This window comes from Schizosaccharomyces osmophilus, chromosome 3, assembly GCF_027921745.1.
Source record: "Schizosaccharomyces osmophilus chromosome 3, complete sequence".
NCBI classification, from domain to species: Eukaryota; Fungi; Ascomycota; class Schizosaccharomycetes; order Schizosaccharomycetales; family Schizosaccharomycetaceae; genus Schizosaccharomyces; species Schizosaccharomyces osmophilus.
The window spans coordinates 460411-474386 of record NC_079240.1 but is presented as its reverse complement, the minus strand read 5'-3'; the positions used below and the strand labels follow the sequence as shown (position 1 = coordinate 474386).

The 13976-nt window shown below is 38.6% G+C and overlaps 7 protein-coding genes and 1 non-coding gene across 8 annotated transcripts; 5 read left to right on the top strand and 3 right to left on the bottom strand.

Moving 5' to 3' along the window:
* Positions 1-86: 86 nt before the first annotated feature.
* On the bottom strand, positions 87-3110 carry prp11 (ATP-dependent RNA helicase Prp11; the record flags this gene model as incomplete). The annotated part of the gene is made up of 1 exon (XM_056183059.1): positions 87-3110. One exon carries the CDS (start codon positions 3108-3110, stop codon positions 87-89), a length of 3024 nt encoding a protein of 1007 aa, XP_056039725.1.
* Positions 3111-3491: 381 nt separating this feature from the next.
* Positions 3492-6440, top strand: rad16 (DNA repair endonuclease XPF; the record flags this gene model as incomplete). Its single annotated transcript, XM_056183058.1, has 8 exons — positions 3492-3760; positions 3822-3944; positions 3989-4752; positions 4790-5141; positions 5180-5507; positions 5551-5676; positions 5718-5978; positions 6024-6440. The coding sequence occupies 8 exons, from the start codon at positions 3492-3494 to the stop codon at positions 6438-6440; spliced, it is 2640 nt and encodes an 879-aa protein (XP_056039673.1).
* A 121-nt stretch (positions 6441-6561) lies between these two features.
* On the top strand, positions 6562-7361 carry mis18 (kinetochore protein Mis18; the record flags this gene model as incomplete). The annotated part of the gene is made up of 6 exons (XM_056183057.1): positions 6562-6715; positions 6756-6816; positions 6861-6947; positions 6992-7027; positions 7066-7150; positions 7200-7361. The coding sequence occupies 6 exons, from the start codon at positions 6562-6564 to the stop codon at positions 7359-7361; spliced, it is 585 nt and encodes a 194-aa protein (XP_056039672.1).
* Positions 7362-7726: 365 nt separating this feature from the next.
* dcw1 (mannan endo-1,6-alpha-mannosidase Dcw1) lies at positions 7727-9185 on the top strand (the record flags this gene model as incomplete). Its single annotated transcript, XM_056183056.1, has 4 exons — positions 7727-7939; positions 7985-8557; positions 8598-8907; positions 8953-9185. 4 exons carry the CDS (start codon positions 7727-7729, stop codon positions 9183-9185), a joined length of 1329 nt encoding a protein of 442 aa, XP_056039172.1.
* A 644-nt stretch (positions 9186-9829) lies between these two features.
* On the top strand, positions 9830-10735 carry cbr1 (NADH-dependent reductase for Dph3, Cbr1; the record flags this gene model as incomplete). The annotated part of the gene is made up of 1 exon (XM_056183055.1): positions 9830-10735. One exon carries the CDS (start codon positions 9830-9832, stop codon positions 10733-10735), a length of 906 nt encoding a protein of 301 aa, XP_056039563.1.
* A 675-nt stretch (positions 10736-11410) lies between these two features.
* mob2 (protein kinase activator Mob2) lies at positions 11411-12402 on the bottom strand (the record flags this gene model as incomplete). The annotated part of the gene is made up of 3 exons (XM_056183054.1): positions 11411-11783; positions 11846-11939; positions 12132-12402. The coding sequence occupies 3 exons, from the start codon at positions 12400-12402 to the stop codon at positions 11411-11413; spliced, it is 738 nt and encodes a 245-aa protein (XP_056039680.1).
* A 722-nt stretch (positions 12403-13124) lies between these two features.
* Positions 13125-13474, top strand: rpl3601 (60S ribosomal protein L36; the record flags this gene model as incomplete). Its single annotated transcript, XM_056183053.1, has 2 exons — positions 13125-13346; positions 13397-13474. The coding sequence occupies 2 exons, from the start codon at positions 13125-13127 to the stop codon at positions 13472-13474; spliced, it is 300 nt and encodes a 99-aa protein (XP_056039500.1).
* Positions 13475-13681: 207 nt separating this feature from the next.
* Positions 13682-13765, bottom strand: SOMG_20210. Its single transcript is given in 2 exon segments — positions 13682-13717; positions 13728-13765. It is a non-coding gene; the product is annotated as a tRNA-Tyr (tRNA).
* Between the last annotated feature and the right edge of the window lie 211 nt (positions 13766-13976).

Here is a 13976-nt window from a genome sequence, read left to right as displayed (position 1 = left end):
ACTCAAGAACCTTCCCTTTTTATTTTTACTTAAATTAAAAAAAAAAAAAAAAAAAATACTACTATACAAAAATAGATATAGGTACATTACACAACCTTATAACGCCCGGTAGGAGCTGCCCTACTTGATCCTTCAAGGCTGTGTTCTAGCGCCTCCAAAAGTAAGCGTTTAAGCTCAGCGACAGCTTGACTAACAACCAATTCAGATGGCCCTTCAATCCAAAGATATAGTTTCTCCTCGCCAGGCTCTGGGTTCTTTCCTGGAAGATAAAAGTTACCCCTCGTTGTTATACTCGTACCAGTCAATTCTGTTACATGCACAAGATTAGCGTTATTCGTAACAGCCCATCTTGCTTGTTGAGGATAGTCGTTGATTTCTACCTTTGCTTTAAATTCATCGGTATCACTTTTGATGATGGAGATGGGTTGTGACAACTTGTTCGCTTGCGCACTTTGACCACTCAATGCTCGAGCTGTGATACCACCAATTGCTGCTCGAACTCTGTCAAGTGTAAAATCACCAGTAGACTTTTCAGCGGGTAAATTCTCCAAAGGAGCTTGGTTCTCTTCAACTTGTTGTTGTTCTTCTTCTTCATAATCTTCACCATAGGCTTTTCGTTGCATTTTACGCTCAGCGTTTCTTGTTTCATCTAAGCGGGACAGACCTTTACCTCCATAACCACCACCAGCAGCCTTTTCTTTACCAGCTTTGACTTTATCCAGGAATTGGTCTGCCAGTTTCCGTAACTCATTTGGAACATGCTGCTTACTTAAAGTCAGCGCTTTTGCTACATCAACAGCGTATTTATCTTGGTCCGGAGTTATAAATGTTACAGCAACACCGGTATGACCAGCACGGCCTGTCCTGCCAACCCGATGTACATAATCCTCCATATGATTAGGACAATCATAATTCACAACAAGTTGTAATGATTTCACGTCTAATCCACGAGCAGCTACACTGGTGGCTATTAAAACATCAAAAACACCCGCTTTGTAATCACTAATCGTAGAATCACGGTCATTTTGATCTTTACCTCCATGAATTGAGCTGCTACTATAGCCACGCTTCATCAGGTCTGAGAACAAAGTATCGGCAGCTTCTTGTCTATCAACAAACACCAAAGTTCGTACATCAGCCTTTGTATTATATAGTTCACCAAGAAGTTCCAAAAGGCGCATAAACTTTGATCCTTCAGAGCGAATTTCAACTATCTGTTCAACCTCAGAGGCAACGACGGATCTTCCTCCAACTGTAATTTCTATTGGCTTCTTTAACACCTTTCTAGCTAAAGCTTCCATGGCTCTTGGAAAAGTAGCAGAAAACAAAACCGTCTGTCGGCTAGGACGAACATTATTTATAATCCGCATTACCTGTGGTTCAAATCCCAAATCAAACATGCGGTCAGCTTCGTCCAAAACCAAATAAGTACAGCGATGTAAATTAGTCACTCGTCCCTGGTTGGCGCTCAAAACATCAATCATTCTTCCAGGCGTGCACACAACAATTTCAGCTCCCCGCTTCAATTCTGCAATTTGGTCCTTAATGGGTGCACCTCCATATGCACAGACGGCTTTTAAATTTAAAGCTTTTGCAAAAGGCTTACACTCTCGATGAATTTGGACAGCCAATTCGCGCGTTGGAGTCATGATAATGGCAATAGGGCCTTCACCATTTCTTAAAGGCCTCTGATCCCGAATGTGTCGGAACATTGGAAGGAGAAATGCAATGGTTTTACCACTACCCGTCTTAGCTACGCCAATAACATCTCTTCCGGATGAGATAGCGGGAATGGCCTGAGACTGAATTGACGTTGGATTTCCATAACCAAGACCTCGAATTACTTCCATAGTTTGAGAAGACAATCCACACTGACTCCAACTAGTGACAGGCTTAGGACAATCTACACCACGCACTTTGATGCCTTCCAAGGAAGCACGGAATTCGTCGACTTCTCCGGGAGTAAGGTGTTTAAGTTCTTCAGGCTCAACATAGAAATCTTTTCGGAAATCTTCATAACTCATTTTAGAATGGTCTACGGATATCACATCTTTTTTCTTTGATCGTTTAGCAGCAAGAGCGAGTAAGTTTTCTTCTTCTTCCAAAGTTTCCGATTGAGTTATACGGTCCTCTTCATTCGCATGAGAGTCAATGACCTCAGTGTTCAATAAACCTGGTCGAACAGTGTCAACGGTACCGACGAGCGATTCCATATAAGCGTCTAAAGGGTCGACCTCATCTTCATCCATGGCATTCGGGTTTGAGTTAGCCTGAACGCCTTCACGATCTTCTTTGTCCCAGAGGTCTTCGTAATCCCGTAAATTCAATTGTCTAGGAGCATCTTCATCATCCATACGAACGCGATTCATTTTTTTCGCTTCTTTGTTGTTGTCGTTTGAACGCCCTAATTCAAACCCCGAGATTCCTTTAGAAGGCATAGCGTTCTTATCATCATGCATTAAATTTTTAGTAGGCTTGGTCACACTAGATGAATCTATCTTACTTGCTGATTGTGCAGCTTTCGATTCCTTCCATGCACGTACTTTTTCTAAGCGTGCTTGGATTTTGGGATCAAGAGGGGGATTTGACGAAGCAAATCCAGATTTATCTTTTGTTTCTTCAGATTCATGCGGTTTTTTTTCAATAACAGCTATACGTTCAGATGTATTATTTAAGCTTGTTGAAGGAGGAGGCGGCGGGCGTTCTGTTTTGGCTGGCTGGTCGAACCGAGATCTTCTTACAGGCTGCTCCTCTTTTTTGCTTTCCTCAGGAGTTCTTTCAGGAACACTTGCGTAGTTTCGTCCACGAGAGGAATCTTCAGAAATCGGAGGAGCATTGTATCGTGGTGAACGGGAGCCCCTATTAGCTGGGAAAATTGCATTTCTTCTTTCATTCGTATCATCGTACCTATACCGATCATGTTTCCAATTATCCTCTCTATGATTCCTACGTGAACTGTGGGATCCATGATACTCCGATCTACTTTGGTGACCGTAATTGGATCTTCGACGGTCATCGTAGCGATCGTAATGTTTCGAACTTTTATAATTGTACCGATCTCTATGAGATGGTCGTCTTGGCGGCGACCGCGATCGAGTATCTCTTGACATGTATATGTAGTGGTTCACTGCTAGTTTCACTGCTACAAAAATGCCAGCGATAGCAATGATGGCATCTAAATGTACATCACAAACCTTTCTTATAGAAAGAATATATGAATTAAATTTAATTATGTAACTGAATATCTCATTATTTTATCTTGCGTGAACAAAATAGGCGAATTCATCAAGTTACCATATTCACGGTAAAACTAACTACTTGTCACTAAAACTCGTGTTTTACAAACACTTTTCATTTATAATTTGAAGGGTAGTTTCTCAATATACTTATGAAAGAATACATTACCTGAGGCACCGTTTTAGAGGGACTTAAAATCCACGCTTACAAGTATTTACAATTAATTGCGTTTTCAAGGTCTGACATTCAAAAACATGGAGGTACCTCTCCATCTAACACTATCCTACCAACAAAAAATATTTAATGAAGTTATTAATGAGGACGGACTCTGTGTTATGGCACCAGGCCTTTCTTTACTTCAAATTGCAGCAAATGTTTTAGCTTATTTTGCCATTCCAAATTCTTTAGTTCTGCTTGTCGGAGCCAATTTTAACGATAATGAGCTATTACAGCGAGAATTGGAAGAAGAGTTGGGAAAAGGTCTGCAAATTGTAAACACAGAAACTATGTCTGTAGACAAACGGTAAGTAAACATGTCGGTCATTGAGGTTAAAAAGATTTATAAACTAACTAATAAATTATAGAGAAAAAGCATACCAAGAGGGAGGTATTTTTTCAGTCACCAGTCGAATTTTGGTGATGGATTTATTAACTCAGATAATCCCGACAGAAAATATTACGGGCATCGTTTTGCTGCATGCAGACAGGTATTATTTATTTGAATTCTGTCAACTAACCTGACGTTTCACAGAATTGTCTCAACCGGAACAGAGGCTTTCATAATACGATTGTATAGAGAGAAAAACAGGACTGGATTCATAAAAGCTTTTAGTGATGATCCGGAACGATTTTTGATGGGAGTTAACGCTCTCAGCAATGCGTTGAGATGCATGTTTCTTCGCCATGTCTTCATTTATCCTCGTTTCCATGTTGATGTGACCGAGTCTTTAGAAAAGACTCCAGCAGACGTTATCGAGCTAAATGTCGATTTTACAGATTCTCAGAAATCAATTCAATCTTGCCTACTTTCTTGTATTGAAGCTACCGTTCGAGAACTACGGAGATATAACTCGGCTTACCTCGACATGGAAGAATGGAACATTGATTCTGCTTTACACAAGAGCTTTGATGTAACTATTCGTCGTCAACTTGATCCGGTTTGGCATCGCGTGAGTCCTAAGACTAAGCAACTGGTAGGTGACCTTTCAACGTTAAAATTTCTTTTAATTGCACTAATCTCCTACGATTGTGTCAGCTTTCTTAAGATTTTGGATACTATCATTCTTTCTGTACGCACAGGGGGATTTTCTAGTAATTCTCAACCATCGCCGTGGCTCATGTTGGATTCCGCAAATACATTGATTCGGATAGCTAGAGATCGTGTTTATCGTTCTCCAGCTGGATCCATGGATGAGTATTATCCTGTTTTAGAAGAACAGCCAAAGTGGTCTGTTTTGCGCGATGTTTTAGAAGAAATAAGCCATGAAAACGTACTCCATGAAAGTAATGACCCTGGTATGTTTCCGATATAAGGTCTTCTGTTAACTTTTAGATTTCTCAACGAACTCAATTTTGATAATGTGCTCGGAAGAACGTACTTGCTTACAATTACGAGACTACTTAAGTACTATACATTACGACAATAAAGAGTCCTTCAAAATGATGAACAATCGACTGATGGACTATTTTCAATGGCGTGAACAATACAGAAATATGAGCAAATCCATAAGCAAAATTGAAAAAAACTCTAAAGAAAAGCAAAGTACACCTGAAACTAGCAGGAAGGGTACACCTGCTTCTAAACGACGAAGAGTAAGAGGAGGCGGCACAGCTATGTCTCGATCAACTCCAGAAAGCAATGTAACTCAAGAAAATTTTTCCAATGATATAAGATTGGAAAGACTGTAAGTGTCTCTCAATTATTCTTCTTATTAACAGTTAGTTTACTCTCACAAATATCGAAGTCAACTTATACGCAGGAAGAAAATGAATCTTTTGAGGTATTAAGTGATAATAATTCCATTTATATTTATACTTATAACTACGAATTGGATACCCTTCTCCTTAATACTTTGCGCCCACGATTCATTATAATGTTCGATTCTGATCCTGACTTCATCCGGAGGATTGAGGTGTATAAAGCTACCTATCCACAAAGGGCAACACGAGTATATTTCGTTTATTATGGAGGATCCGTTGAAGAACAAAAATACCTGTATACCGTAAGAAGAGAGAAAGATTCCTTCTCCAAATTAATTAGGGAGCGATCAGTAAGTCATAAAAAAGTTCGAGCAATTAAACTAATTTTTTTAGAACATGGCTATTATCCTTACAGGAGAAAATGAACGTTTTGAAGGCCAAGAAACCAAATTTTTGAGAAACGTGAACACACGAATTGCTGGTGGAGGCCATGTATCAGTAACAAATGAAAAACCAAGGGTATGTCAAGCCTATTATTAACTTTGTACTAACAGCTGTAGATAGTGGTGGATCTTCGAGAATTCCGAAGCTCTTTACCATCCATATTGCATGGAAACAACTTCTCTGTTATTCCCTGTCAAATACTGGTCGGCGATTATGTGCTTTCTCCAAATATTTGTGTTGAAAGGAAGTCTATTCGTGACTTAATACAATCGTTGAGTAGTGGTAGACTTTATTCTCAGTGTGAAGCTATGCTAGAGCACTATGAAATACCCGTGCTGCTAATCGAATATGAGCAAAATCAAACGTTTACTTCTCCTGTATGTAATTCAAAACAACCTAAATTTCATTTTCTAACATAATAGCCGTTTTCGGATCTTTCAACTGAAATTGGTAAATCAGATGTACAATCCAAGTTGGTGCTTTTAACGCTTGCGTTTCCTAAGTTGCGAATCCTTTGGTCTTCTAGTGCTTATGCTACATCCTTGATGTTTCAAGACTTAAAGGTATTGGAAAAAGAGCCAGATCCAGCCGTCGCAGCATCCATTGGTTTGGAAGCTGGTCAAGATTCCACAAACACTTACAACCAAGCTCCAGTTGACTTATTAATGGGGCTTCCCTATATATCTATGAAAAACTATAAGAATGTTGTTTATAGCGATTTAAAGAATATACAGGAAGCGTGCCAGACAGACGAGCGCAAATGGTCTGAACTTATCGGACCTGAAGCAGGACGCTCACTGTATACATTTTTTCGAAAGGAGCTAAAAGATTATGAATAGAATTTTTTTTGTATTGAGAATATATAAAGGTTCAAACTGGTTTCTGACCTAGACATTATTCCATTAGTTAGTAGCTAAGACGAACACCAAGAACTGTCTTGATATATGCCCAATATAGACAATGTCAGAAGCGGAAGTAAATGCTGTAGAAAGTGTCAATAACGATTTTGAATCTCCTCCGACGGTGTTTCAATGTAAAAACTGTCTTCAAATTGTAGGCGATTCCAATGCGTGGGTGATATCGCATCGGGAAATGAATAGTTTTACGTTGAGTGGTACGGTTTCGGAGTATACTGGTTTTAACAAATTTTATAGATTTAGCAGAAAATACTTTTGATATAGAAGAACTTTTACGAACTTCAGACGATGGACTTTGGTAGGTTCAGGAATCACGCCTACTTACTACTAACATGAATCCAGTGTATATTCTGTAATAGAATGTGCAAAATGCAATACAAGTATAGGTTGTGTATTTCGTTCCACTCCTAGGTACTTGGATGATATAAGGTACGTAGACTCATTTCTTCTTTGGTCAAGTATTAATCATACAGAGATATGTATACCCTCACAATGGACAAGATTTCGGCGTAAGTATACTAGGAACGCATTCGTTAACTTAAACAAGCTACGAAATAGGTGCCAAAACCGTGAATCCTGAAGGCTTAACGCGATACCAAGTAGACCTAGAGATTAAAGAAGATATTCTAAAGGTATGGGAGATCTGTTTATTGTTTATTTGCTAACTGATTTTCTTCATAGTTGAAATCTTTTTGTCTGTCATTGTATGAGAAATGTCAATCTCATTCAGAGTCAATTGAATCTATTTGGAATAATATAAGTCAATTGCCGTTGGAATCGAAGGAGAATCGTATTCTTTCACCTAAACAAACTAAAAGAGGGATCAAACGGACTAGACATTAGATGTTTACTGACTGAGAATATCGTAAGCTTGGCCCTTGGTCGTCCTAATATGGTCCTTTTTGTTACTCGTCATATCATTTTGAAGAATCATCTGTAATGTTTACTTAACCTAAGCTCAAATCGGCTATGAGTTCTAAAGCGTGGCATTTATGCTTGTTTGGTACATGGGCTAAATATTGTTTCGATTCGTTCTACAAACTTATTTAAATTATTACGAATAAAGGCCTTAGTTTATAAGGAAATTAATGTTTGGGATTAGCCCTGCTTCAAGTGTGACATTTGTTTGAGTCATCCTTGTATCATTTCGAACAAACTTAGGCTCATGTTTCGAATTTTCACAAGAACATTCTTTTTAGAGTTATAATATGTTTAGTTTATCTCTCTTTTTACTCTCTTTAACTACAATTCTCTGTATCAAGGGATTCGAAATAGACCCACATGATGTTTCTTCCGTTGATGAAGCTACGGGTTTAGTGGCGGATGGAATGCTAGATTACTATGCAGGATACGAGAAAGGTGGTACAACCGGGATGTTTTTACCTCCTGCGTATTGGTGGGAAGCGGGAGCTGCTTGGAATGTACGAAATGAAAGATGCAAATTGAACTTATTCTAACCATTTTAGGGTCTTCTGAATACATACTTAGCCACCGGAAACTCCACCTACAATAATCTCGTAAAGACAAGCTTGTCATATCAAGCGGGTGAAAATTCTGATTATATGCCTTCTAATTACTCAACCTCAGAAGGCAATGACGACCAGGCTTTTTGGGGTCTTGCTGCAATTTCAGCTGCAGAATCGAACTTTAGTAACCCAAAAGCTAATGAGCCACAATGGTTGGAACTGGCTCAATCAGTATTTAACCAGCAGGTTACTCGCTGGGACGATAGTCACTGTAATGGAGGAATCAGATGGCAAATAACCCAATTCAATTCTGGCTATGATTATAAAAATTCTGTGACAAATGGTGCCTTTTTTCAACTTGCAGCGAGATTGGCACGTTTCACCGGAAACGACACTTATACTCAGTGGGCTGAAAAGGCGTACAACTGGAGTGCCAATGTAGGATTTATCCAGGACGATTTTTCTGTATATGACGGGACTTCAATTAAAGATAATTGCTCGGCTCTTGAACTGACAGAATGGACTTACAATAGTGGCTTGTATATGGCTGGAACGGCGTTCCTGTATAATTATGTACGTTTTCTTTGTTGTTTTTCTTCTAACGCAGTTTTAGACAGGGTCTTCGATATGGAGAACCAGGACAGAAGGATTTGTGAACAAGTCAATTGATTCCTTCTTTCGTAACGATGTGTTGTACGAACCAGATTGTGAGCTTAGTCGCACTTGTAATTATGATCAAGCATCATTCAAAGGATTTTTGGCACGATTCATGGTGTATACTGCGCACATGGCCCCGTTCACACTTCCTAAGATTGAGACTTATTTAAGTAAAACCGCCATTGCTGCAGCAGAAGCTTGCTGCGGAGGAAACGATGGTGTCACTTGTGGTTTCCAATGGTGGTGGATGAATAATACATGGGATGGTAAGTAAAGTCTTCTTTTTCGAGCTAAGCGTTAATCCTTCACAGGGCTTTATGGTTTGGGAGAGCAATTGTCTGCGTTGGAGGCAATACAGGGCCCATTATTACTTCAAAACATTAAGATTTTTAATAGTACTGATGGCGGATCTTCAACAGGGGATCCTATGGCTGGCTTGTATACGCTAACGGCATCATATGCTGTGACAGAGTTGACAATTCAAAAGCAACATTATATCCTGTTGGCTATTAGCCTTGGGCTTTTTTTGCTCGTACTATTTTAGAAGGTATCTTTCTTTTAAAGTACACATCGTTCTTTTACACACCTTAGGTTGCGGAAGGTAACTTACAAAGATCTGAAGGTTTCTATTAGTACTTTTACTACCATTATACTTCTACGTCTGAAATGATTCATTGCTCTTCAGTTGCGATTAACGATCTTTTGGACATTTAGGGAAATTACATCCAATGTTTATACGAACTATTCATGTTGTCAAATACTACAAATCTTGTAATTGGATATGTTTTATTATGCTACTTTTCTTTGTTTTGTTTCACAGGATATTACGGGATGATTAGGATATAAAAGAATGAATTTACAATGAGAAAATTATAAATTGTAAATAACTTTAAACAAAATTAGTAAACATTTAGAAAGCATTGGGTGTAATTAAGTAAGATCAGCAGATTGTACTTTTACTTAAGGCAATAGGAAAAATATACTACTTACTCAGTACCAATTGCTCACAAGGTAAGTAAACATGTAGATAGAGACGAATGACCATCAATTATTAGTTATTCTTGTACATAATATTTTTTTGTTAGTTTGAAATTATTTTAAAGCTGATGGAATAACGCCTGACATGATTTATTTCACTAGATCATAAACTAACGTGCAATATAGATTGCCATATCTCAAACAGTAGAAATGTCGAAGGAATCACTTTTAAGCACTCCTTTGCACGGTGTATATATTCCTGCATTTTTAATTGTCTTCGGAACGTTTGTGGTAAAACGTGAATGGATAGGTTATTCAGTCCTACTTGCCTTTGCCTTGGGCTTTCATAAGTTTTGGCGTGGACGTATTCGAAGAGTTTTGAATAATAAAATTCAATACTTTGAATTAAGTGACAAAGCTGTTTTAAACCATAACACTGCAATTTATCGCTTCCGACTTCCCCGTTCTCACGATGTCCTTGGTTTACCAGTTGGACAGCACTTAACGGTAGTCGTTGATGTTGATGAAAAACAGCATTCTCGATCTTATACCCCCTTGTCCTCAGATGCTGACAAAGGTTACTTTGACTTGCTTGTAAAGGCATATCCCGATGGCATCGTCAGTAAGAAGATTTCGGAGCTGAAAGTAGGTGAAAGGATTGGCGTCCGAGGCCCCAAGGGAAATTGGAAGCATCAAGTCGGTCTTGCTCGCCATTTTGGTATGATTGCTGGAGGTACTGGTATCACTCCTATGCTTCAGATTATCCGTGCCGTTCTTTCTAATCCTGAAGATCCTACTCAAATTACTCTTTTATATGCAAATGTTTCTGAAAAGGATATAATTCTTCGCGATGAAATTGAAGCTTTAGCTAAGAAGGATCCCAGATTTACGGTAGAGCATGTTCTTAATAATCCACCAGAAAACTGGACTGGCGCCGTTGGTTACGTTACTGAAGAGTTGATTAAGCACCACTTCCCCGCTCCTTCTGCTGACTCAAAAATTCTCATCTGCGGACCAACACCCATGGTCAATGCTGTTCGCCAAGCTACCGTCTCATTAGGATACGAGAAGGCTCGTCCAATCTCCAAGATTGAAGATCAAGTGTACGTCTTTTAAAAGTGTTTGTCCTTTACTTGTCCATAGAAATACTGTCCTTTATGTGCTATTGCTACCTTTTTACGATCTCAAGTCGATAGTAAACATCCGCAAAAAATGAAAGTTTTTACTCTTCAATAAAAAATAGTAAATATGCACCGAACTATATATTGATTAAAGATATTACCTTTGTTATCCTCACTTCTAAAACAAGAGGATTACTGAAATCTCTTAATATAATAAACAACAGCGTTTATAAAATCGTAAACCTGAACATTTATAGGTAATGAAACCGAAAATAGCTCCAAATGCGAACGGATGATAAATGAGAAAATCGTAGGAATCCACAGAGGCAAAACCTTCTTTTCATTCAAAGAAAATACCTATCTCTTCAAACTTAAGGGTTAATAAAACAATGAGACTACATTGCGGATGAGAAACAAGTGATGAAAAAAAGCATCAAAAAAAAAAAGAAAACAAAAAGACGCTCATAAGTGGGTATCAAAAACAAACAAGGAAACCATTTTTCTGAGATACTTATAAACTAGGCTATTAGAATTGGACATGATGCAAAATAAAAATCGAGTCGTTTCTGTAGAAAACTGACTAGAAAGGAAAATAAAGACGATAAAACAATACAAATCAGAAAAGTATTAGATCATAAGAATTGAAACGATGCAGAAGAGCAAAAAGGTATTATATATTGCCCTGCTCTTCTAAAACCGAAATTAGGTCTTTCAGAGGGAACGTGTCACGGGGATCTAAAAGATGGAATTCTTTCGCAAAGGCGATGAAATGAGCAAAGAAAGAATTCCAATGGGCTTCTAAAGACAAATGAAGGATTTCAGCATAATGAGCGTAGTAGATGTGAGCAAATACTCGAAACATTTGCTTGTAAATAGATCGAACAATTGCATGGAAGTTAGTAGGAAAGGGAAAGCCAGCTTTTGTTGGAAAAACGTTTTGGTCTTGAAGGCGATTTTCGATCCAGGCCAAGACATACTCTATATATTGGGGAGCTGGCAAAGAAAGAGGCTTCCGATTATTATCCAACCATTTGTAATCAAAGCTAAACAAGGAAGGATTAGTTACACATAGATTCCTAGAATTATAAAGTAAAAGCACACATACTGGGTTCCTGCCTGCATTATGGGACAAGTATCTACTGTACAAAAAGAAGTAAAGACATCATAGAAGTGATTCAAATAAGTAAACAGTTCATAAACTAAATGTGACGCGTTAGTACTGAAATTTCGTAGAAAGCAACAAAGCACCCCTAAAGACATAGAGAAGAGAGGGCAGTTAGGATTGATGTCAATATGATACTCTTTTTTTATCCTTCAAAGCCCATTGATGAAGATTAAACATGCGATGCAAGTCATTTCAAAGAACGAGGTGTCAATGCAGTAGTACCTACCATTTAAAGCAAGCCATTCATCCAAATCCACATATTTCGGTAAAGATACGATTGTGAGAAAGTTTCCCTTTACTAGATGGTTTCGAACAAATGGTTGAAGCAAGTAAAGAGGAGGTTGATTCGAGCTAGGAGAGTTTGTTTTTGACGATTGAACATTGGAGCTCTTTTTTAACGGCGATCCTGGTGATGAGTTTCCGGAATTGTAATTATTCTGATGTTTTTTCGACCGGTTTCCGCGAGTAATTCCTCTTAAAGAATTCAACAAAAACATGGGAAAAGTGAAGTTGAATTGAGCAACCTCTGATAGTAAATATCACCAAAATAGTGCGATGCAAAGAGAAGCGACATGCACGATAAACAACTTAACGAACGCCCTGTACACTTGGAAATTCTGTATTTATTCATCCTGTCCTTTTATGCTGTTTTCTTTTTCTTTTTCTTTTTTTTGTGGATGGCGAATAGCTTTTGTTGGATCATGACTGGGTCCAATGGTTGATTGGCATTGGATGATGATTCCACGACTTTTCATGCCTTCAAAGGTACGCTTCGACGAGAAACATGATTCAACGGTATTTTTTGTCTGCCAAAGCTATCATAAAGTCATGAAGCTTGCAGCGATTGTACCAAAACTCCATTGGAACAACTTTGTTTACTACGGTAGAAGAACGCAATACGTTGCGTAAGAGGGAATCCTGTATACGAGAGATGAAAAGGCAACATGGGATAAAGCACTGGGAGCTAATATTAAAAAGGCAAGTTTGTTTGACTGGATCCCGATCCAGCGGGGCAAAGAAACCTCCCTTGATTTGGTATCTCTGACCAAACGTGCTCGTTGTTTTTTACTGCATATACGTTCTCTTGCGTTAATCCCAATACGGAACAGTAACAACCATGGTCACTAGGGTAGGGTTGCAATGTATGTGACTGCATTTTTGGACACGCAACTGTAGGGAAAATGAACGACCGAAGATTTTGCTCTTCAACCAAAACGAAATGGCACCAGGACTTGTCGTTGGATTAAACAAGGGAAAGGCTTTGACCAAGCGTCAATTGCCCGAGCGTCCTTCTCGTCGTAAAGGACAACAATCGAAGCGTACTACTTTTGTTCGCTCTATTGTCCGTGAGGTCGCTGGTTTCGCCCCCTATGAGCGTCGTGTTATGGAATTGATCCGTAACTCTCAAGACAAGCGTGCCCGTAAGCTTGCCAAGAAGAGAGTATGTTGTTTTTGTTTTATTTATTTATTAGGCTTACTAACCGTTTTCAGCTTGGTACCCTCAAGCGTGCTAAGGGTAAAATCGAGGAGCTCACCGGTGTCATTCAAAGCTCTCGTTTGGCTCATTAAAAGCAATGCTATGTGTTGTAATAATCAAAAGGCATTACAATTTATGTTTTTGTTGAAAACCTGTGGAATTGAAATGTAGACAAACACGATTGTAGTTTTATCCATCATGTAGTCTTTGTAGAACATTCCAATAGTAGAGGGACGTCGTAGAAATACGGATACCTCAATTACCATAAGTAAAAGGTTTAAAAAAGTCGTAAAAAAATATCTCTCGAGCCAGATTCGAACTAGCGACCAACCGGTATCATAGACATTACAGCCGGATGTGATAACCAACTACACCATCGAGAGAACTGTTGAAAGTTGAGCAAATTTTAGTCTATATGTTAAGGTTTTTAATAACAAAAAGAAAGACACCAATGCCGTTGGCTTGGGTTGGGATCAGTTTCTAGCTTTCATTTAGCAGTTGTCTGTGCCTTTTTCAGAAAGGAATTTTTAATTAAGAAAATAAAAGAGAATTGGTTTCTACAATCGTCATGACGCTTTGAGAACCATTTGAGTC